Source organism: Mauremys reevesii, linkage group 4, assembly GCF_016161935.1.
Source record: "Mauremys reevesii isolate NIE-2019 linkage group 4, ASM1616193v1, whole genome shotgun sequence".
Taxonomy (NCBI): Eukaryota; Metazoa; Chordata; order Testudines; family Geoemydidae; genus Mauremys; species Mauremys reevesii.
In genome coordinates, this window is record NC_052626.1 from 144,607,921 (window position 1) to 144,631,378 (window position 23,458).

Consider the following 23,458-nt stretch of genomic DNA (forward strand, 5'->3'; position numbering starts at 1 on the left):
TACCCGCTCCCCCGTCCCGCCCCCTCCTCGGCTTCCCCCAATCAGCAGCTGAGAGGAGACTGGAGTGACAGGCCTCCTAACCAATAGCAGCGTCCTACGACCCAGGGCCCCCGCCCCCGCCGGGGTGATGACAAGTGGCTCTGACAGCCGGGGGCAGCGAGAGAACCGCGCGGGAAGCTCTCGGCGTGTTCCTGTCCCCCCCCAGGCTGGCGGGGGGAGGGGGGTGTTGGAGCAGTGGGAGGGGGCCAGCAGTGAGTGTGCGGGGAGCAGCTGGGGGGAGCAGTGAGTGTGCGGGGAGCAGCTGGGGGGGCAGTGAGTGTGCGGGGAGCAGCTGGGGGGCAGTGAGTGTGGGGGGACAGTGAGTGTGCGGGGAGCAGCTGGGGGGAGCAGTGACTGTGGGAGGAGCAGCTGGGGGCAGGGGAGCAGCTGGGGATCAGTGGGTGTGTGTGGGGAGCAGCTGGGGGCAGTGAGTGTGGGAGGAGCAGCTGGGGGGGCAGTGAGTGGGAGAGCAGTGAGTGTGGGAGGAGCAGCTGGGGGGCAGTGAGTGGGGGGGGCAGTGAGTGTGCGGGGAGCAGCTGGGGGGATCAGTGGGTGTGTGGGGAGCAGCTGGGGGGGCAGTGACTGTGGGAGGAGCAGCTGGGGGGAGCAGTGAGTGTGGGAGGAGCAGCTGGGGGGGAGCAGTCCCTGGGGCAAAGCTCCTGAGTGGGGGGGGAGCTGCAGAACAGTGGGGGGCTGGGATCAGCTAAGTGGGTCTTGGGGGCGCTCAGAGCAGCAGGGAGCCCTGTCACCTCTCCCCAGGGAAGAGACCAGGGACAGGCCCTTCTGGTCCAGAGCCGTCACGGCCACTAGCACCAGGTGCTGCAAATTCTGCTGGCAGGTGCTGAGCTGGCAGGGGATGAAGGCTGTGCTGCAGGCCACGGCTCCAGCATCCATCTCCCCGCTATCCTCCTCTGTAATGGCCACAGTGCCCCCTTCCCCTCTGTAATGGCAGTGCCGTTGATAGATAACATGATTTGTGCTTAGTTGTCTGTTTTGGGAATGTGCTTGGTTGTTCTAGGAAATGATGCTATTGCTAAATGATCCATGACCTGCTTACATAACTAATAACAAATATTGAATAGTACCAGGATCAAGGGGAAAAACGTGGAATGTTTAGAGTACAAGTAAATAGACCTATGTACCCCACGTCTGCAAAATCCTGAAAATATGCTGTATCATTATGGTCTGATATGACGTCAAAAATGGTATATATATGCACGCACTGCTTTGTATCAGGGTGTCACTCCTCTGGTATGAACCGAGGGGGGCACCCGCTCAGCTGATCGTTCTAATAAAGGGCTGCTATCTGTTTATACTCTACTTCGATCTCTGTGCCTCCTTGGGGTAATTGACTAGCTCCAGGGAGAACGAGCCCTTTTGGCTAACACCGTGATACCGAGAGGGTGGGGGGGTCACCTGCTGCCCCCCATGCGGCACTGAGGTGTGCTGGTTGCACACAGCCTGTACTCCTGCACAGCACAGGCTTCAGAAGTTCGCACCCAAAGTCCATGCCTAGGGTGACCAGATCACCCAGGTCAAATATCGGGACGCGGGGGGGGGCGGGGCGGGGGCAGAGGGGGAAAAATGGCGGCAGAGCAACAAAAAAAAAATCCCCCACCCCCGATTCCTCCTCCCTCCGCAAGCGCTGGAGGGAGGCCCGGGAGACTCGGGAGCACGGGGCCGGGGTGTGTGTGAGTCCAGCCTGGCCCCGAGCAGGCAGGACTCGGGCACGGTATCTGGAGGGAGAGTAGGGGGGCAGCCCGCGGGGCTAGGTGGTGGCTGTTCTCCCCACCTGGGCAGGGGACTCGGGAGCAGCCGCTGCTGTAGCTCCCACTGCCGCGGGGGGAGGAAGCGGCCGCTGGCCAAGCTCGGCAGCTGCGGCTCTGGCGCCCACGAACCCCCCGAGCCCAGGCCTGCTGCGGGGACCCAGCGCGCACGCTGCGCATACCCAGCCCCTGGCCACTCGCGTCTGGGCTGGCTGCCCAGCTGGTGCAATCCTGCGGGCGGCCTCGGAGTGGGGGCAGCAGGCCCCAGCCCCCCGCATCCCGCTCGGGTCCTGCAAGGGAATGAATGGGACTGGGCTGCCGATGCCTCCGCCACGGGATTGCACCAGCCGGGCAGCCAGCCCAGACGCGACTGGCCAGGGGCTGGGCGCAGTGTGCGTGCTGCCCCGCAGCAGGCCCGGGCTCGGGGGGTTCAGGCCCGGGCACCAAAGCCGCAGCCGCCGAGCGCCACGTGCTTGGCCACTTCCTCCCCCCGCAGCAGTGGGAGCTGCAGCAGCGGCTGCTCACGAGTCCCCTGCCCAGGTGGGGAGAACAGCCGCCACCTAGCCCCATGGGCCGCCCCCCTACTCTCCCTCCAGGTACCGCGCCCGAGTCCTGCCTGCTCGGGGCCAGGCCAGACTCACACTCACCCCGGCCCCGCACTCCCCTGAGTCTCCTGGGCATGGCATGCTTGGAAAGAGGCGGGGATTTGGGGAGGGAGCCAATGGGGCAGTGAGGGGGTGGGGATGGGGGCGAGGATTTGGGGAAGGATCCAATGGGGGAAGGAGGGGGCGGAGTCGCGGCAGGGGAGGGTGCGAGCCCTTTCGGGCTCCGGAGCCTTTGCTTGTTTGCCCAGTGTCCCGACCTAACATTGGTCGGGACACGGGACAAACAAGCAAATATTGGGACAGTCCCGATAAAATCGGGACGTCTGGTCACCCTATCCATGCCAGACTTTACCCCTGACAGAATTCTGCACCCCTGTGAGGGTGCAGAATTCATATGGCCCACATTTTTCTGTGCCCCACCCCCCCACACACATGCAGAAAAATGCAAAAAAAATCTGCCAGGGGACACGCACCTCTTCCCCGGCAGCCCAGGCAGCGCGTCTGTTCCAGCGTTCCTGGAGCAGCCTCAGAGACGGGACGGGGGCTGGGCATGCATACCTGCGTGGCTGATCATCGTCAGGAGGGCAGGGTGGGGCTGGGCCTATGTGTGTGCCAACAAGCAAGAGAGAGAAAGAGACTGTGTCCCTCTCGCTTGCTACTGCAGCTCGCTGGCATGGAAGGGATGTGCTTTTTATCATGGCATGTACTTTTTATTATGCACAAGGCAGGCTAGAGGCAGAAATGTAACAGCCTGCTTGTTAGTTAGTTGATCTCATATTCTGGGACACAAATGTAGCAGCCTGACTGCTTAGTAACAGTTAAAGTTGCTGTTGATGGATAATTGATCTCATTCTCTGAGGCAGAAATGTAGCAGCCTGTCTATGTAGTAACATTGTCAATGTTCCTATTGTTAGTTAACTGTTCCCATTCTCAGGCAATTCCCCCAGGAGCATTAAAACTGTGAAAGTTTTAAGGCCCCTACATTGCCACAGTGATGTAAAAGAGCCCATAGGCAGCGAGTTATATGGGGCCGTGGTGCCCGAGCTCCACTACTATTCAGGAACATGGGCCCGGCTCCACCAATGTTTGGGCTTATATTTTACGTACATTTTGATGTGAACAACATCTCTGTTCACAATTGTCCACTGAGCATCAACTTGAAAGGCATGCTTAACCTTATTTTCATAGGTGTGGGAAGTAGGGATGCGGGGGGTGCTGCAGCACCCCCACATTTTATGCGGGGTACTAGCTGCTGCCTGGGGCCTCTACTGACAACCCCGCACCCGGAGGCTCCGCTGCTGGCCAAGGCTCCATTCCCAGCCATGCACCTGGGGTCCCAGCTGTGGCCACAGCCTCGGCCCCCTTACCCCTGTCCGGGTCCCCCTCCCAGAGACATGGCCCTGCTCCCAGGCCCAGCTGGAGGCATAGGGTGGACAGGGGTAAGGCTATATATTGGTTTACAAGGCACATGTGGGGGATGGGTGTTGGACCCATTCTGGCCACCACCAAAAATTATACAAATCTGGAGCCCATGAAGGAGCCATATTATAAATGACTGCTTGCCTATATATCTTTTCTTATTTTCATAGAATTTTAGTTTATCATAGAATATCAGGGTTAGAAGGGACCTCAGGAGGTCATCTAATCCAACCCCCTGCTCAAAGCAAGCCCAAGCCCCAGATTTTTACCCCAGTTCCCTAAATGGCCCCCTCAAGGATTGAACTCACAACTCTGGGTTTAGCAGGCCAATGCAATTTAATTTAACAGTCACTTGTTCTCCTATGCCAAGACAGGTAGGCACACCTGAACTTCCTTCTCTGTACCATTTATTACTGTACATACTTAAACAGTCCCTCTTATTGGTCTCCAGTTTTCCCAGGCCTTTGATCATCCTGACTTTCTCCGAAGCCCCTTCACTTCTGCAATAGCCTGTGTGAGAGAGGTGCCCAGTACCACCTAGGGGAGGTCACACCTGAAAGGCAGTGCAGTATGTTCTGTATTTAGCACGTTGACAACTTACTGTACGCAGATTCCAACATCTGATTGATACCCCAGTGTTCATACTCCGTGATCCCCATGTCCTTCAGGATCTGGGCCATAACCTGAGCATCCTTAGGCACACTCTTGGGAGACGCCATTTTACTTCTTATGGGTTTGATTATTTGTTATATTATTATAGATTTATATTAGAGAATATTTTGGCTGTAACACAAGAGACCTGCAGGCCATATCCTGTATGTTGAGCTAAGGTGAAGTTAGCATACTTATGTTTGGGACTTTTCAACTAGATAGATGGTGATGAGCTAAAGCATAAGGTCCATATATGGCTGTGACTCTAAACAGAGGATGTGCTAAAGCAGGTTGGCATAGGGGCTTTCCTAAGTTCATATCCTTTTAAACTTAACAGATACACCACAACTTGAAAAGAACTGAAATAACCAGTTAGGACAGAAATAACAAATGTGATACCTAACCACAAAAGGGCCATGGTAACGAATTGACGTATATGATAATAAGTTGAGATCATTGATATACTAACCTATAGGAAAAAGACACACCAACATTAGTAAGGTGAGCAAATACAAATAAGGAAAAGGGGGGAAATCACCTACTGAATATGCATCAAACATACCAGCATCAGTGCAACATATTATAAAAGTGGCATCCCAGCCTAGGGGCGGTAGGAGAGAGAGAGATGTAATCCTTGGGAGGTGCCAGAGTGATGGCCACTGGTGATGAAGGGGAAGGTGATGGTGATGACGAAGATGATGGCTAACATTTCAGGTTGTTGTACAGGAGAGGGTGAAAGTATATGGATGTGCAGATGTACATTCTATAGTATCTCTATCTATCTTACTGAGTTGGGGTGTTTGTGACTGTGCTAAATGTATTAATAAACTATATTTGTAACTATAAAAAAGAGCTCCTATAGTGTGAGTTGTTGCAACTGTGCACATCGGGGTTCCCAACTATATAATAATTTGAATAATACTGGGCCTGATCTTGGGGCAAGAACCTGTCAACCCTCAAAGTGATAACTGGGGATTCTTAAGTAATCAATATAATGAATACATAACCCCCCTAAAGACCAGGGAACAAGCAGTAGTTACAAGCATCGCAGGAGCTAGCCCAGAAGGTGTCGTAGAGAGAGCCTGGAGCACTGGGCCTGGTGCAAGATCTGAGGCCTGATCCAGAGGCTGTGAACCAAAGTCAGGCCATGTAGTAAAGCAGATGCTTATGAGTTCACTGTCCAGTATGTGAACTTGGCAAAGTTGTTGCTAGTGCACTAGGCACTAGATATCTAGGTAAATATATTCCAGCTAGTGCAGCTACATCCCAATCTAGTACGAGATAAGATGGTTTGACAAAGCAGGGGGTTGGATGCCAAATCCCAGTGAAAAAAAGAAGGGGGGTGGGCAGGAAGATAAGTCTTATTCCCTTCTGGGGTGAGGTCTGCAGGGCCGTCCTTACCCATACGCAAACTACGCAGCTGCATAGGGCACCAGGAAATTTGGGGCACCTGAGCCGGCCAGGAAAGCTGCCCCCACCCCTGCTCCGCCCCAGCCCCACCCTCCACCCCTTCCCCTGAGCTACATCCCGGGGGACTGCAGCAGGTGTCGGGCGCGCCCTGCACTCACCGGGCGGTGGGAAGTGGAGCAACCCAGCCCCAGCCCACTCCGTTCCACCGGCTCCCAGCTGTGCCGCCAATGAGTGCTGGGGGGCATTTCTCCCCTGCCCCCCAAGGCTGGGAGCCAGGGGAGCAGAGTGGAGTGGGCTGGGTCACTCCACTTCCAACCGCACCATGAATGTGGGGTCGAGCCTGCCCTGCAATCACCGGGTGGCGGGAAGTGGAGCGACCTGGCCCCAACCTGCTCCGCTTCACCGGCTCGTGCTGGGGGGCAGTTTCCCCCCTACCCCCTCTAAGCTTTCTCCTGCCCCCACAGACCTTGGGTGCCCCCCCGTGGAGGCCTGGGGCCATCTCCCCCCCTTCCTGGGGGGCGGCATAGGGCACCACAATGTCTAGGGACAGCCCTGGAGGTCTGGCTAGAGTCCTAAGCACCATTTGACCTTTTTCTCTCCAGTGTTTAACGATGGGGCTAATTAGGCTGCACTGAAAGTCACAGCTTCCTTTTAGTGAGTGTTAGAGATTGAGTCCTGAGAAGCAGGTCTAGGCTAAGGGCTATGCCTTAGATGCGGTGAAAGGGCAGCGGGGAAAGGAAAAGCAATGCACACCCAGGGAGATCACTCAGAGCCGAAATCACTAAAGACCTAGGTTCAGCAGCAGCAGCAAAAAGCAGTGGCAGCACACGAGCACCAGCAGCAGTTGCAGAGGCACACACTGACTGCAGACATTGCTCAATGCACCCCTCCTTTCCGGAGTGGGAGGTGAACCCTTTAGGATTGCCAGGTGTTCAGTTTTCAGAGGTTAAAAGTCCAGTTAGCACAGGGCTGGCAGGCTTCCCACCTGGCTCCGCGCGGCTCCCCGGAAGCAGTAACATATCCCAGAGGGACAGCCACGGGACCTCTGTGCATCACCCCTGCCCCGCCCCAAGTGCTGGCTCTGCAGCTCCCATTGGCTGGGATCTGCGGCCAATGGGAGCTGTGGGGGTAGCACCTGCTGTACCTCCGCCTAGGAGCCGAGGGACATGTTGCCACTTGCAGAGAGCCGCCGAAGGTGAGCCCCCTCAGTCCAATTTTTCCACATCCTTCTTGTAGTGTGGGGCCCAAAACTGGACGCAGTACTCCAGATGAGGCCTCACCAATGCCAAATAGAGGGGAATGATCACGTCCCTTGATCTGCTGGCAATGCCCCTGCTAATACAGCCCAAAATGCTGTTAGCCTTCTTGGCAACAAGGGCACACTGCTGACTCATATCCAGCTTCTCATCCACCATAACTCCTAAGTCCTTTTCTGCAGAACTGCTGCCTAGCCAGTTGGTTCCTAGTCCATAACAGTGAATGGGATTCTTCCATCCTAAGTGCAGGACTCTGCACTTGTCCTTGTTGAACCTCATCAGATTTCTTTTGGAACAATCCTCTAATTTGTCTAGGACCGACCCTTGGGGCACTCCACTTGATACCGGCTGCCAACTAGACATGGAGCCATTGATCACTACCCATTGAGACCGATGATCTAGCCAGCTTCCTATCCACCTTATAGTCCATTCATCTAGCCCATACTTTAACTTGCTGGCAAGAATACCATGGGAGACCATATCAAAACATGTTGACTGTTCCAGATCCTTCTTTCTCTTTTTTTAAAGATGGGCACTACAGTAGCCTTTTTCATCCAGCTTTTCTAAATAGTCCTGAACCACTTTCTCCACAGAGGGCTGGTCACCTCCTCCCCATGCTGTGCTGCCCAGTGCAGTAGTCTGGAAGCTGACCTTGTTCGTGAAGACAGAGGCAAAAAAAGCATTGAGCACATTAGATTTTTCCACATCCTCTGTCACTAGGTTGCCTCCCCCATTCAGGGTCCCACACTTTCCCTGATCTTCTTCTTGTTGCTAACCCAACATCCCTTACTAGCTGCAACTCTAAGTGTTGCTTGGCATCCCTGATTTCACTCCTGCATGCCTGAGCAATATTTTTATACTCCTCCCTGGTCATTTGTCCAATCTCCCACTTCTTGTAATCCTTCCTCCTATGCCCAAATTTCATTCCTCACCCACAAAACTGTTAGGGTACACTTATTCCATAGGCTAGTATGTTTGTGTGTATTGATGACAGGTACATACGCACATAGGTTATTTTTGTTCTTCAGTCATTTCAGTTCTTTCCTTGTGGTGTACCTGTTAAGTCTGTGGGTACAAACTTGGAAACCCCCTGCACCATTCTTCCATTATCTGCCTGTCTTGGTAAAAGGTCTTAATACAGATATGCTAACTTTGCCTTAGCTTAACATACAGGATATGGTCTGTAGGTCCCTTGCATTACTGCTGAACTTACTTTAATATAAATCTATAAACCTATTACAATAAACCAAATACTTAAACTATAAGAAAAATATATATATATATACACACACACACACACACACTATATATATATATATACACACACACACACACTATATATATATATGCATTCAAGCAGGTTAATCCTATAGGCTACACCGGGCAGCTACGGGAGCAGAAGCTTGGTCCTCCCAGCACCTGGGGCTCCTGCTGCAGGCTCCACCCCCACTGGCAGCCAAGTTGTCCCCGCCCCCACCTCCTCCTCCAAGCATGCTGTGTTCCCCCCTCCTCTGAACAGCAGTTTGCTGCACTCTGGGCACTCTGGGGTGGGGGGAGGAGGAGGTGGGGAAGAGGTGGGGCGGGGCCTTGGGGAAGGAGGTGGAATTGGGGAAGGGAACAGTAAAGGCAGGGCCCCCACACTCCCCCTACACATCCAACCCCCGCTGCTCAGGGCAGGGGATTGGGGTGGGGCAGAGAGCACCCCCCCGACCCCAGCCCACACCTCCAGGCCCCTGCCCTGACTCCTGCACACACACCCCACGACTCCTGCACCCCCTCACATCCCCAGCCCCCCCATGTCCCATGCTCTGACTCCTGCACCCCCACACATCCCCACCCCTACCCTGAGCACCAAATGGGAGCTGCCCCAGGTAAGGGCTCCCAACCCCCTGCCCCAGCCCTGAACCCCCTCCCACACCTTAACTCCTGGCCAGACCCTGCACCCTAACTTCCTCCCAGCCCTGCCACCCCCAGCCCTGAACCCCTTCCCACACCCTAAGTTCTGGCCAGCCCCCACATCCCAATGTTTTTTTACATTTTTTTTTATAAAGTGCTCTTATCCAAAGTGCTTTACAATAGTTAGCTAATGGTAGATCATTAAGTGGTCTGCCGAGACCCGCAGCGATATTCAAGTGGTCTGTGGAAAAATAAGTTAGACTACAAGAACAATCAAGGTACCTCACTTTCAGGGCCAGCTCTAGCAATTTTGCCGCCCCAAGCATGGCAGCACGCCGCAGGGAGCGCTCTGCTGCTCGCCGGTCCCGCAGCTCCGGTGGACCTCCTGCAGGCATGCCTGCGGATGCCCCACCGGAGCCGTGGGACCGGCGGACCCTCCGCAGGCACGCCTGCGGTAGGTCCACCGGAGCCGCCTGCCGCCCTCCCGGCAACCGGCAGAGCGCCCCCCGCGGCATGCCGCCCCAAGCACGCGCTTGGCGCGCTGTGGTCTGGAGCCGGCCCTGCTCACTTTATTTTCATTTACTTCCTATTACTTATAGGAGGAGGATGAAGAAAAAAAGAATGAAAAACGGGGGCGGGGGGAGATAAGAGAGAATGTTCTTTTTCTTGGCTGGGTCCCAAGGAGGGTCCTCAGAAATGAAACTGAGCACAGAGCCCCACTAACTCTAAATCCGCCACTGGACTGGACTGAGGAACTCAAGGATCTGAATGTGGAGGCTTGGAAATAGTTTAAGGTGAATTTGCAGAAACTATCTGAGGCCTCCATCCCAAGCCAGGAGAAAAAATTCATAGGCAAGGGTTGCAGACCAAACTGGATGAATAAGCATTTCAGACAGGTTGTTAAGAGAAAGCCGAAGCCTACAAGCAATGGAGGATAATGGATCAGCAAGGAAAGCTACCTCTTAGAGGTCAGAAAGTGTAAGGAAGGAGTGAACGATTTTCAGATACGAGGCCATCGCCAACTCATGCCATGTTGTCATAACTAGCAAACAATGTTGTTTTACAGTTGGACATACAAGTACTGTATGCTTGATTTTCCTTCAAAGCGACCTTAAAAACTGGTGTAAGGACACATTTTGTACTAATTTTGACTATCAGTGTGGTGTAGGCGGAATTTAATCGCGTCTCTTTTTTCTTTCACATGCTACTTTGGTTGTGTGAAACCTGCTTGGTAATTGAGTAATATTAATTGTACACAATAGCAAAAGATATTAGATTACCACTGGCTACTACTAATGCTTCAAAAAATGCATTATTGGGTGAAATGTAATGGTCAGCAATACACAGGAGGTCAGATTATATGGTCTAAAAGTCCCTTCTGGCCTTAACTTTTATGAATCATACTCCTCCTTCCCCTGAGGAGTATGACCCCACCCAGCCCTGCACCTCAAAATTAAGGCGTTTTCTCGATCTCGCCTACACACACACACACACACACACACACACACACACACACCCCCGTGGAACTCATTTCGCATTGAGGCCTGGAGCTCATGGAATTTTTAAAGAGGATCCATAGAAACATGGATAATGAGTCTCCCCATAATTGCATTAGCTCAACTAAAAAAAATGTATACTAGGAAGCTCTTTCAGGGCACAGACCAACACCTCACAAACAGAATTAGGCAGAAATTTGGTGTAGAGACAGATTGTGCTGTAATTGTCCACTACAGAGTTTCCTGCATGTTCCAGCTAAGTGTGTAGTGCTCAGGGTCGGCTTTATTAACTGCGGGGCCTGATTCAAATACCCGGCGGTGGTCCAGGGCTTCGGCAGCACTTTGGTGGCGGGGGGGAGGTCACTCCGGGTCTTCCGCCGCACCGAAGGACCCCCTGCTGCTGAAATGTCACACATCACCTCCATATTGGTGCATATAACAAAATTCATTCCGCACACGCTTGGGAAAAACTAGAGGGAACACTGACACAGACTGTGTATAAAGGGCCCACGACAGGTGACTATGAAAATAAAGTTTCAGATCCCAGGAAAGGCATTCCGCTGTTATGCTCAAGCCAAAGTGTGTGAATACCCCCACCTACAGGTGAAAACCCAGAAGTGTTGTCATTACCATAGAAGTCACCAGTTTAGGGCTTTTTCTTATGTTGCGTCAAATGCCATGCCGAGAAGGTGCAACATTTATAGCTGAATTCTGTTCAGTCAGTTTTCAGTCGAAGACTTGGACTGAAACCTGACTAAACAGAATTCAATGATATACACAGACAACAGATTTCCAAAGGGGACTGCACCTCCATTTGAAATTTTTTAGGGGTCTGTAACTGAAAAAAGGTTGAAGACCACTGGTGCAGGTAATCCACATGAGAGGTGGTTGCTAGGTTGATGGAAGAATTCGTCCATCCACCTAGCACTGTCTACACAGGGACTGAGCTCAGCTTCATTATGTCACTCAGGGTTGTGGATCTTCACACCCTGGGCAACGTAGGTGGGTCGATCTACTTTTCTGGTGTAGAACAGCCCTTAGAAATAAAGACCCACAGAGCCCTGCGCTTTTTTTAGTATTGCCCTTCGTGTTTACTAGATTCAGTACAGAGGGGATTAGAATCATGATGTAGCACCAATGGGGGGGAAACAGTATTCTTTCAACACTTCTGTAAGAGGGAAATAGTCCCCAAAACCCCGGCAGGAAATCACAGGAGCACAAGCGTGCGGCTACAGTAGCTGCTGCAGAAGCTACAAACAATCCATGTATTAAAGCAGGAAGTACAGATAAATTACTTGAATGTATCTGTCTCGTTCCTTCCAACAGTACACAGCAAACTAGTGCTGTACATTTAATCTGGATGTGATACTGACCTTTGCATCACATTTTCATGTAGTTAGACAAGCTGCCAGACACTTTACATAGGCATTTTAGCCATCAGGATTACAATACACAAAGAGAAAATGGTGGTGGGGGGGGGGGGTGTTCTGCACTGATCTTGTGCAACGACCAACTGACTGATCTTCCCACCACCTACCAAAAACATCCTGTTGACAAGGGAACAGCATAGGGGAGAACAGAAGAGGTATTGTGGGCAGCACAAACACCACCATCCTGGGACATGCTGTGCAATAACACTAACATCAAACTCTGTATCCAATGCCCCTAAAAATCAGTGTAGACCCACTGGCTTTTTCAGACTCCTCAGAAGCAACAAAAAGAAACAGAAAACCATCCCGGTTTTCAAGTGGGCAGCTTTATTCTACATAAACTGTACAGACAACCATCAATGGACCCCACATCTCATGTACGACTCTCTGTAAAAGTCTGGGGTCCCAAAGGGTACATCTTCATTGCACTCAAAGACTCACGGCTGGCCTGGGTCAGCTGACTTGGGGTCCTGGTGTTCGGGCTGCTCTGGAAACGTTCAGGCTTGGACTGGAGCCCGGGCTCTGAAAACTGGCGAACGTGGGAAGGTCTCGGAGCCAGGCTCCAGCCTGAGACATGTACCCAGACGTACACTGCAAGTTTTAGCCCTGCAGCACAGGCCCCGCGAGCCTGGGTCAATCGAGCCAGGCCCTGAGGCTCGGTGCTGGGGGGTATTTATTGCAGCGTGGACGTACCCCAAGACACCGGCTGCCTAACTGGGAGTGGAGGTGGCTTCTGCTGGGTTGTTCTGCTGACTGAAATAGCCGGAGAGCTCTTTTAGTGCTCTGTAGCGATGAGAGATGGAGTTCTTCACTGCCTTGGGCAGCTCGGCATACCTGGCGAGGGAGAGAAACCCAGGAATAGCCACAATCCCAACCAAGAGTCTAAACCAGTGGTCCCCAACCTTTTCCGGGTGGCGGGCGCCGGACAACGAGCCACCAAGGACCGTGGCCGGCGGACAAGCATCTGCCGAAATGCTGCCAAGGAGCTGCAACATTGAGAGGCATCGCGGCCGAAATGACACCGAAAATCAGCAGCATTTCGGTGGCAAAGCCTCTTGGTGACGCCGCTTTTCGGCGGATGCTTATTCGCCGGCCAGTACACGGGGGCACATAGATGCCCTGGCAGGCGCCATGGTACCCACGGGCACTGCGTTGGAGACCACAGGTCTAAACCCTGGTTTGCGTGGTAACTGTGTGCACCTGAGTTCCAGCGGCCTGCTGAGAAGCTCAGCCTGCTCCTTTCCCTGGTTATCGTAATGCCAGGCCTCAGAGGTGCCACTGGTGACAGACCAGATACGCGCATTCTGTAGTTGTTACATTCGTTTGCAGAAGCGGTTCCCTTGGCCTGCTTTGTACGTGCAGATTCGGGCGCCCTCTGTTGACTCTGGGCTTTACTTCGGCACCAACCTTTTGTAACATAATTTCTCCTTGTGACTCAAGCGGCTCTTGCCAGGCTTACCTCACTGCGCCCTTTGTCAGCTTATTCAGAGGGCAAGGAATTGAGTGCGGTTCCCTAAGCAGAGTCAGACCCTGGGCCTGGGTCTCCACTGTCCTGGACTTGTGCAGTCATTTGCTCTAGTGGGGGAGGGATAGCTCAGTGGTTTGAGCATTGGCCTGCTAAACCTAGGGTTGTGAGTTCAATCCTTGAGGGGGCCATTTAGGGATCTGGAGCAAAAAAATCTGTCTGGGGATTAGTCCTGCTTTGAGCAGGGGGTTGGACTAGATACCTCCTGAGGTCCCTTCCAACCCTGATATTCTATGAATGCCACCTCTGTCTGGTTATTTAACAACACTACTCTAGGTGGGCTGATGCAGCTCACTGAAAGTCAGAGCCAATAAAACCCATATCTGACGCCTATAACGGTCTACCGACTAGCAGCAGCTACTAGAAACAACAGCAGAACCGTCCCTGCATCTCTCCAAAGTCTGTGAGGAGTCCTAGATGGGAAACAGTTCATTAGAAACACACCGCACACTCGGGTCATCTGCCCTACAGGCTTGAGACAGTCTGAGCTGTGAGGTTCTGACCCACGTCCCCCATCATCAAAGCTGTTCAGATGTAGGATTCTGCTTTAAGCCCATCTCAACTTCTCTCTGGCAGAGTTCACTGTAAGCAGGCTCCACTTTATGCATTAACAGAACCTTTGGTTTCTTGATTTTCTTAAGTAAAGAATTAAAGGCAAAGAGTCACTTACGTCTGGTCGTAACCGTCAGGCTGGAAGCAAGGATCCCAGCCAAAGTCTCTGGGGCCTCTGGGCTCAACAATGCGACCCTGCCAATTCGAGGAGGAAGAAATAAGAGGTTTCTTTCTCAGCACTGCTCTGCCACATTCACATTCCAGATCATTATACCCTGGAAAATCAACCTGTTACATTTTAGACCGAGCTCTGCTTTGGGAAACCACCAAAAGTTACAAGATTGCTTAGCATTCCCCCAAAACAAGGCCAAGGTAAACAACTAGGGCTTCTTGGTTGAGTGCTCCATCTTCTTACGTCCATGCCGTAGGCAGCCAGACCTCCTGCACTGCTCTCCACCTTCCCCGGGCGGGCCTGCTCAACACACACATCCCAGGGCACTGAGGCTTCAGGACTCAGCCCCCAGTAAGAATTCCTGACTGTCTGAAGGATAAACTAACAAACGGGCATAGGAGCAGGAGAGAGCAGCTGCAACAAGGTTTAAGGCTGGCTGGAGAAAACACGGGGCATGGATGGTGGGAGAAGACTGGTCACTTCAGTGCTTCTCAGTACCAGCAAGATGTAGCCATGTTAGAGGGAGTTCAGAGGAGAAACCACAAATCCAAACGAAAACGACAGGGTCTGGAAAGACGGACATCTGAGGAAAGGGTTAACTATGTGCAGCTGGGTGTTAGGGCTTGGAGCTCACTGAAATGGTGCAGCCGCACATTCTGCTCCTAGCACTAAAGGGCTTGGAGGGCTGAACAGCCACCAGGCTCAGGAGTGGAGACAAGAGAACTTGGAGGATCATTCAGAACCTTCAACCACCGTTTTCAAACTCAGGTGCCTCTAGGCACCACAATGAGTAGCCTGATTTTCAGACATGCTGAGTATCCACATCTTCCACTGAAGTCTATGGGAGCTACAGCTGCTCAGCAACCCTGGAAAATCAGGCCATTTATGTAGGTGACTAAATATGGATGTAGGTGGCCAAGAGGAGCCCCTTGCGAATCGGTGCTGTTAACGGACTCATGTTACAATCCCCTTCACGCCCCCGCCTACTGCTATCTGCAGAGGCTTCTTCTGCCCAGCGATCTGAATACCTACACAAGTTTTGCCTTTGAACAGCTTCACTGGGTCCTCCGGGTTTCCAGTGCTGAATGCAAAGGTGCAAAGAGCATAAGCAGACTTGTCTTCAAACCCCGCTAACAGCTTGTACAGACCTAAGCAACAGAAGAAGGATTCCATCATCTCTGCGTTTCATTCAGCACGTGGCACAACTGACAAGAGGCAATCTGCGACGAGCCAGGGGAAACCCCAAACAAATAACATTTTGTGCCCCTGGGGCAGGCCTCCCACAGTCTGCATCCACACTCAAAAGGGTGAGGGAGTATTACTGGGATTAGGCAGGGAATGGTGTGTCTCATGGGTATTTCAGGAGACCTGAGATCAGGATTCCTGGGCTCTACTCATGACTTTTCCATAGAATCCTTACAAGGGGGCTTAATGAATGTTTTTAAAGTGCTTTGCGATGCTTAGATGAGATGCCACATAACTGCCTAGGATAATGGTTTTATTTAACTGATACTAAAGGTTACATCTCCTGTCACTTGGGGTCAGTCTGTTTCCCATTGTCCATACTTGAGACAGTATTACGCAGCAGAGGGAGCTCCTGGAGTGCAGAGCAGGGCCGAGTTGAATACCCATGTAATGAGGCCCTTGGTTAAGTCACCTGTGGGGACAGAACCCAGGACCTCTGGCTCTAAAAGTAGGAGGAGCTTCAACTAAGGGACCAGGTCCATCAGCTTGGAGGCAGTAACAGACTCATACATGGTCCAGCCACTAGACAAGCCAAGCCCCACACAGTGTTAGCTTGGGTTCCACATACACTTTGTACAGTTAGTAATTCACTTGCATCCTCCCTCTTTCTAGAAGTGAGCTCCCTGGACAATGGGAGTAGCGCAGCTCATCACACTCTGGGACTAACACTTTTTTTGTGTGGAGCTCACACGGACACTGACAGACAAAAGCTGCCCTCCAGCTTTTGAGGGCAGAGATCACCTTAATGAAAGAGATGCAGTATGTACGAACCCTGCCTGGGAACATTCAGTCTAAGGCCACCTTTCAAGCAAGCTCTTAGCTTTGCTGTTCCTACCAGCTGCCCTCCCACTCTCTTGGCTGTCTCCCAAACCACCTGCAATAGCAATGGCCATCAGTTGTCTTTGTGAGATCCCCAGTGGAATGGACTCCAAATGACCAAGGGCTACTGGTTAACATCTGTGCACAGCAGCAGTGGTACACAGGGAATAAAGGTATGATGGTGCCTGCTCTGAATAGCTTCCACCTGAACCTGATCATGAGACCAGAGAGTGCAGGGAAGACACCAAGCAGGGGTGGGGGGGATAGATACAAAGAATAATAAGGCTGAGGAGTTGCCTGGGTGATCCAATATGCATCATGTTAGTTCCCATTTTTCTGTGTGTGTTTTTTTAAACTTGTATAAAAGGAAGGCAAGAGTTGGAGACTGGAGAAAAGAGAGGTTTGGAGGCAGGATTTGGAGAGGCAGATCTGTGGTGTGCAGGATGTGGGAGGATTTTCCAGGACTGGGCACAGGGGTGAGTAAGGCAGAGGATGACAAAGAAGGCCCAGGGCCCAGGAGGGGTTGCGGGTGACCAGTGATAAGATGCAGGTAGGGACAGAGCTGCGAGGATGAAAAAGCTGATGCAGAAAGGGAAACCAACAAAGAGAGGTGCTGTAGTCAGAAGAGCAGGCAAGGAAGGGGAGTTTGGTGGTACTGGAGGGACACGAGGTGGGTGATAGGAAGATCAGGGAGGCACATACAGGGGATGGATGGATTTTGGATAGGTTGGAAAAGAAGTGACAGGATTCAGTAATAGTCTGGATGTCATGGGGCGGGGGGAAAGGAAAGAGGGGTGACACCAAGGTTGTACTCCTGTGTTGCCATGTTGAACTGATAACTGCAGGGCAATTAGGAAGAGCGGACGTCAGTAGCAAGGCAGATATGACTCTGAAGAGAGCGGGAGTGGTAGATTTGGGAGTCACCAGCACAGAGATAGTTGCTGAAGCCATCAGAGTGGATGATCTTACTCACTGATGACGTGTAGATGGAGCAAAGGGAGGGGCTAAGGGCAGAACATGATGGGACACATGGAGGCCGTGAGGAATGGGGAGAAGTGAGCAGTCCCAGAGCTGGCAAAGGAACCGGTCACGTGCAGAGCCATGAGAGCTCAGTGAGGAAAGGGATTCATTTCACATTGTTGCTAGATTGCACAGGAGCATGTGATTCTGAACAGCAAATCCCATTCAGAGCAGTAATTCAAAGGGAAATACCTTCTGGTTTTAACTTCTCTAGAAACCATTTTCTGAAACGGAAGAAGAGAACAAGTGTCAGTGGCAGGGTTATTTTCTGCCATTGTCATCAACAACGGAAATATGTCTAGTGCAACATTCTATGTCGGATTTCTCTCTGCACAGGTTTCCTAGCACTATGAATCCCTGTTGAACTTGCAGGGTTTAATAAACCTTACTCCGGGCTATACGTTAACAAACATTACAAAATGCAGATTTAGACTCCAAACCAGCAAGTTACAGACCCCGGGGGTCGTACTGAAATCAATGTGTCTCCTGCCTGGGCCAGGGGTCAACTTGCATGGAGTTCATTGCAGGGTTGGGGCCTATTTCTTAAATAACTGAGCCTGTGGGTCTTTAGCCCAAGATTCCACTTCAGCACTTTTGCTATTCAAATTACAGGCCAGTACCACCTAGCCTGTATGTTCAATACTTTAGCGAGGAAGCATAGTTTAATGGTTAAAGCAGAGGACCCAGGAGACCTGGGTTCCTGTCTTGAGTTGCTGTACAATTTGGGGGAAATGACTTAAGCTCTCCATGCGGTAGCAATCCCCCCTGTAAAATGGGAATACTCGCATAGGTGAGTTTGTAAAATACGTGGGAGCTCTTTAAATAAAGAGAACTATAAAAGCGTTAAGTATTCCTGAGGCCAAATGTTCAGAAGAGTAATTCCCACAAATGAGCAGTGAGATGGAAAAAAAAAAATCCTTCGTTTGAAGATTTTTTTTCCTCCTCCCAGAATCACTAAGCCAATTGACTCACATTTGGGGAGTGATCATTTGCCCAGTTTTGTTGTACGACATAAAGAATGTGAGTTACAAACGTACATAATCACATTCCGCCTTCCACGTTCTCTGCCCTGGTAACCTGAATAAGCAGAGCAAATTGTAGAGAAACTGCAAAACTAAAAAGCGGCGCCAAGAGCTATGGCAGGACTTTGCTAGAGGAGTTATGAGGAAGGCTGCGAGTCTGCCACGGAGGTCACGGATTCCGTAACTTTCCGGGAACACCAGGTCTTCCGCAGCTGCAGCAGCTCGTGCGGCTGGCCCCAGGTCACCCGAGCAGCTGGCCCTGGGGTGTGTCTCACCAGCTGCTGCTGGGATGGCCCAGGGCCAGCTGCTTGGGTGGCCCCGGGGCCAGCTGCACTGACTGCTGCTTGGGCAGCCCCGAGCAGCTGGCCCCAGGGCCGCTGCTACAGCAGCCGCTGTGGCTGGCCCCAGGAGCCACTGGAGCAGCAGTTCTGGGGGCGGCCCCAGGAGCCACTGGAGCAGCAGTTCTGGGGGCGGCCCCAAGAGCAGTGGTCCCAGGGGGCCTAGGAGCAGCGGGTGGGGTCAGCAGTCAGCCCCCACTGCCAGAGCAGGGGTCGGCCATTGGTCCCCGGGGCTCCCCTGGAGCAGCTAAGATTTAGTCAGGGGTCTTTATAATAAAAGTCATGGACAGGTCACGGCCCGTGAATTTTTGTTTATTGCCTGTGACCTGTCTATGACTTTTACTAAAAATACCAGTGACTAAATCTTAGCCCTAGTTATGAGGGATTAAATTTAGAAATCTTGTTTCCAGTTGAACTACAGCAGCCTCCAGGGTCCCATTATACAATAAAATAAATCCAGTGATTTGAATTAACAAAACTCGGTAGCTCTTTCTCTACTGAAGAGGCAGAATGGACAAAATTCCTCCCTTGATGACTTCAGTGTAGTTACACAAAAGATGAATTTGGTCCAATCACTTTAAACCACCATTTCACTTTAAGAGACCGACCCTGCAAATGATGCCTGTGCCGAGTTTGAAGTGAAGGGGGCATGGGTCAGCCCCCATGGATTCCTTTGCAGGGCCAGGTCCTAGTTGGGATGCAGGAACAGTAAGCAGGAGCTGGGATTAAATCAGGGTCACTGAGCTGTCCCATCCATCCCATGCATTATGCATTAAGTGCAAAGCAGGGACCAGGTGAGTACAAATCCCTTCCCCATTTCCTCTCTCTTCAGGCTGAAGCTACAGGAGCTAGAGCAGCAAACAATAGAAAAGAGAGTTCTGCTCATGGGGTTTTGAGAGCCCCCAGGAATCACATTTCAAAAACCCATAGCCCCAGTCAAACTGTAGCACAGGAAAGAACTACAAGCATATCCACTCCTACTTACATATATGGTCCTGGGAGGCCCCCCAAGGCATTGAAACACAAACAAGTGTCTTCTACTATAACAGGTCCCTGAATCTGCAGAGGGAAGTCAAAGAAACAGAAACATTAGATCTAAGGGGAAGGCACCCTCTCCTACACTGCCTTTTTGGTTACAATCCATTATGGTTCCACATGACGGTAGAGGCTTCATAAAAACGCAGCGTCCATTAAAGCTCCTTAAATCTGAGATTCTATAGAGAGAGAGAACAAGCAATGAAACCTGTGCTCTGCACCTGCAGCTAGAAGTGGCACTACCAAGGCAGAGATACTAAGCTTTCCTTTGGAAGTTTGAGGAGAGCTAATCTAAAGCATTCGTATGGTACTGCCCTCATTGGGGGGCAGTGCTGGAGGAACCTAAAATGCAGGGGGGTCGGTTTGTTGCATTTGCCTAGGCTTTTTGGATGACAACTTGTGGAGAACTGGTGGAGAACTACTGGCTGGTGGAGAACTACTTCATTACCCCCCAAATGGTAAGATGGGAACAAAGGCGCTGACCCCGTACGCGTAACCTGGGGCGCCAGAACGGAGGGTCCATGCAGCCATAGCCCCATCACTTTCTGTGATCCAAGCCGTCGCAGCTCCTTTATAACGTTATTTGGCAGCCACCTGCTTTGTCCACTGCTTGCAGAAAGGGCAGCCCATTGCAGCTACCTGGTGGGGGCTTGGAACCAGGGTGGACCGGCAGCCCCCCTACCAGCTCCCTGAAGTTCCCTGTGCAGCAGCCGCCCTATGCCGGGCAGTTCAGCTGTCCCTCCACCCACTGCCTTGTGCTGCTCCTGCCCTTTGCCTTAGAGCTGCTCCTGGGAGCCTCCTGCTTGCTGTGCAGGGGGGCAGGGAGAGAGGGGTGCTAATGTCAGGGTGTCCCTGTCCCCCTGCTCTTGCCCCCCATCTCCACAGAGCGGGGGGGGGGAGGGGGGAACACGACAGGGATCAGGAAGGAGGGAGCCTGCTGGCAGAAGCTGCTGTCTCAATTTGAGGATCTACTTAAACAGGCAATGTGTCTGCCATGCTGTCTCCCATCCCTCCATTTGTGCTGCCTTGTAGCGTGTGAGGCTACATTAACAACAAAGAGTTGAGGGCTCAGCTGTTCTAGTTCATCATTTAGCAGTAAGGCATCCCTGGGAAATAGCCCACCCTCTAACTTCACCACCTCAATCACGCTCCACAATCATCATTGCTGTGTACAGTATTAAACTGTTTGTTTGAGAGAGAGAGATCTAGGATAGAACCAGTTATAGGAATGTTCTGCCAAAGCAACTGAGCTGACTTCACTCTCAGTCCTAGAGATCAGTGGGATCAGGCCAGGGAAGGGCCTTTGCCATGGAAGACCCTATTTATGAACCTCTCTCATAAGGGCTTCCATTGGAATTTCTCTGTAGCTATAGTTAAATCTTCTACATCCTGTTTGTTGACACCAGTCAGTCCATGGCCATTTAATTCCCCACCAACTCTGTGCCAAACGGGTGGGTTGTCATGCGGTGGGTAACAGCAGGGCCATTTAGCCTAAACTCTTGATTAATCTCTATTCATTTTTTACTTACACCTGTGGAAGTGGGAAAAGCGGAAAAGGAAATGACCTGATTTGCTGCTTCCCGGCATTTCTGAATGGAGATCTCGTCTGGTTCCCCTTGGTATTCTGGCACTGCAACAACAGGAGGGATTACTGTGAGGGGAGGGGTGGACAGTGGCTGCTGAAACACTGCCATTTCACACGCGAGAAACAAAGTCACGGACTTACAGTCAATTTTTTTTGCCACCAGTCTGTACGGAAACGCATCCCCGAGGATCTGAAGGACCTGTTGGGAACAAGACAGCAGCTGTTCAGCCAGCTCTGCGGGCAGGGGACAGCGCCTAGGCCAGTGTGTGAGATACTGCGGGGCAGTTTGGTCCTGCCCTCCCCCAGCCACAGGGGCTCTAGTCTCACCACCCGCCTCATACCCAGGCGCTATGGGTGGTGGTGGGAAGTTGGCAGCAGGGCGGGCGCTGGGCAGCGCCGCATGGGAGCAGTGTTTGGCCGGGATCAGGGATGGGAGGGGGACTCGCTATAAGGCTCCCACCAGGCTCCGGTTCAGGGGAGCGGAACCCCCCGACAGGTTCAGCGTCAGGAACGTCCCGCGGAACCCGTGACAGGTTCAGCGTCAGGAACGTCCCGCGGGCAGCGACAGTCCCGGCGGAGCCCGAGCCCCAGCCTGCTCCGGCGTTAACTCTGGAGCCTAATGACGGCGGCGCGCAGAACGGCCGGGCACTGACAGCAGGGGGCGGGGCCAGCTGCGGGGGCGGGAGGAAGCGCCGCACGCGGCAGGAGGCCCCGCCCCTCCCAGGGAGACGGCGCCCTACGGGGGTTGGCGGACGCCGTGCTTCATTCCAGGACGGTGGCCCCCTCCGTCCAATCCGCGCAGCTCCCTACCCCCCACCTCCTCTAGCTTCTTGGCGTTGCCGGTCACGAACACCACGTTCCTCCCGGCGGCGGCGGCCATAGCAGAGCCAGGGCGCCTGCGCGCTGACCTGCCAATCACAGCCTCGCCGCCCGGCAGCCGGGGCAACGCGCCCAGCCCCGCCCCGAGGGACCGGCCAATGAGGGGAGAGACCGATCTTCCAGGGACTGAGAGGAGCCCGGATACGCATTTCCGGTGACCAAGGCCGAGGTATGCTCGGCGACAAGACATTTCCGGTCTCCCAAGCCGCGACTAGCTGGAACAGACCGGAAGTGCCTTTCTGCCCCACCCCCGAGCTCTATGGCCCTGGAGGCCGGAAGTGCGGAGTCGGGTTGCTCCGGTAACCGATGCCCCGCCAGAGGGGGCGGGGGGCTGCGGAGACCCGGCAGGGCGATGCTCTTGCCTGGGTGTGACGTGGCCTCCCTCGCACCTCGGCTCTGCTGCCGCTGGTGGGGGGTCACCAGAGCTTTTACCGCGCTGCCCTGCTTAGAGTTGCCAACTTTTTATGGGCACAAACCCGATACCCTAGCCCCGCCCCTTCTCAGAGACCCCGCCCCCTTCCTGAGACCCCGCCCCCTTTCACTACATTCCCCCCCTTCATTTTCCCTGAGCTGGGGCAGGGCTCTGGGATGGGGCCAGGGCCCGAGATTTTATGGTGCAGGAGGGGGTTCCAGCCTGGGGCTGAGCAATTTGGAGTGAGGGAGGGGGCTGTGGGTTGAGGCAGGGGGTTGGGCCGGGGAAGAGTTCAGGGTGTGGGAGGGGGCTCTGGGCTCAGGCAGGGGGTTGAAGTGCAGAGGGGTGAGGGCTTAGGTGCAGGAGGGGGCTCTGGGTTTGCAGGGTCCGTGGGCTGGAGTGCAGGAAGGGGTACATGCTCTGGGCCCGGGGTGCAGACTCTGGGGTGGGGCCAGGGATGAGGGGTTGGGGAGGGCTCCGGCAGGGGATTGGGGCACAGGCTAACCTTGGGCAGCTCCTGGTGAGTGACGCAGCAGGGCTAAGGTAGGCTCCCTGCCTGCCCTGGCACTGTGCTGCACCCCGGAAGCGGCCAGCAGCTCCAGCTCCTAGGTGGGGACCGGAGGTTCCCCAGTGCACGCTGCTCTTGCCCACAGGCACTGCCTCTCGAGCTCCCATTGGCTGGGAACTGGCCAATGGAAGTACAGAGCTGGTGCGTGGGGTGGGGGCAGCACGTGGAGCCCTGTGGCCCCCAAGCCTAGGAGTCGGACCTGCTGGCCACTTCTGGGGTGCAGCATGGTACCCCAGGACAGATAGGGACTAACCTGCCTTAGCCCTGCCGAACGTGCTTTTAATGGTGTTCTGGTCGAAAACTGGACACCTGGTCACC

General features: G+C 53.1%; 1 protein-coding gene across 2 annotated transcripts; it reads right to left on the reverse strand.

Annotated features, from left to right (window-relative positions):
- Positions 1 to 12,274: 12,274 nt before the first annotated feature.
- ITPA (inosine triphosphatase) lies at positions 12,275 to 22,335 on the reverse strand. 2 transcript variants are annotated; one of them, XM_039534058.1, is made up of 8 exons: positions 22,190 to 22,335; positions 21,423 to 21,480; positions 21,262 to 21,326; positions 19,647 to 19,720; positions 17,494 to 17,525; positions 15,250 to 15,365; positions 14,164 to 14,240; positions 12,275 to 12,802 (listed from the first exon to the last, which is right to left on the reverse strand). In XM_039534058.1, exons 1-8 carry the CDS (start codon positions 22,307 to 22,309, stop codon positions 12,679 to 12,681), a joined length of 666 nt encoding a protein of 221 aa, XP_039389992.1. In that variant the 5' UTR covers positions 22,310 to 22,335; the 3' UTR covers positions 12,275 to 12,678. The 2 variants fall into 2 exon arrangements, with proteins under 2 accessions (XP_039389992.1, XP_039389991.1); XM_039534057.1 differs by having other exon boundaries at positions 22,099 to 22,251.
- Between the last annotated feature and the right edge of the window lie 1,123 nt (positions 22,336 to 23,458).

Bases quoted from the DNA above. Each gene is read 5' to 3' on its own strand.
- ITPA (XM_039534058.1), bottom strand. From the start codon at position 22,309: ATGCGTATCCGGGCTCCTCTCAGTCCCTGGAAGATCGGTCTCTCCCCT. The intron at 17,526-19,646 runs GTAAGTAGGAGT...CTTCCGTTTCAG, and splicing joins GGCCTCCCAGGACCATATAT to AAAATGGTTTCTAGAGAAGT. The intron at 14,241-15,249 runs GTAGGTATTCAG...TCGAATTGGCAG, and splicing joins TGTTCAAAGGCAAAACTTGT to GGTCGCATTGTTGAGCCCAG.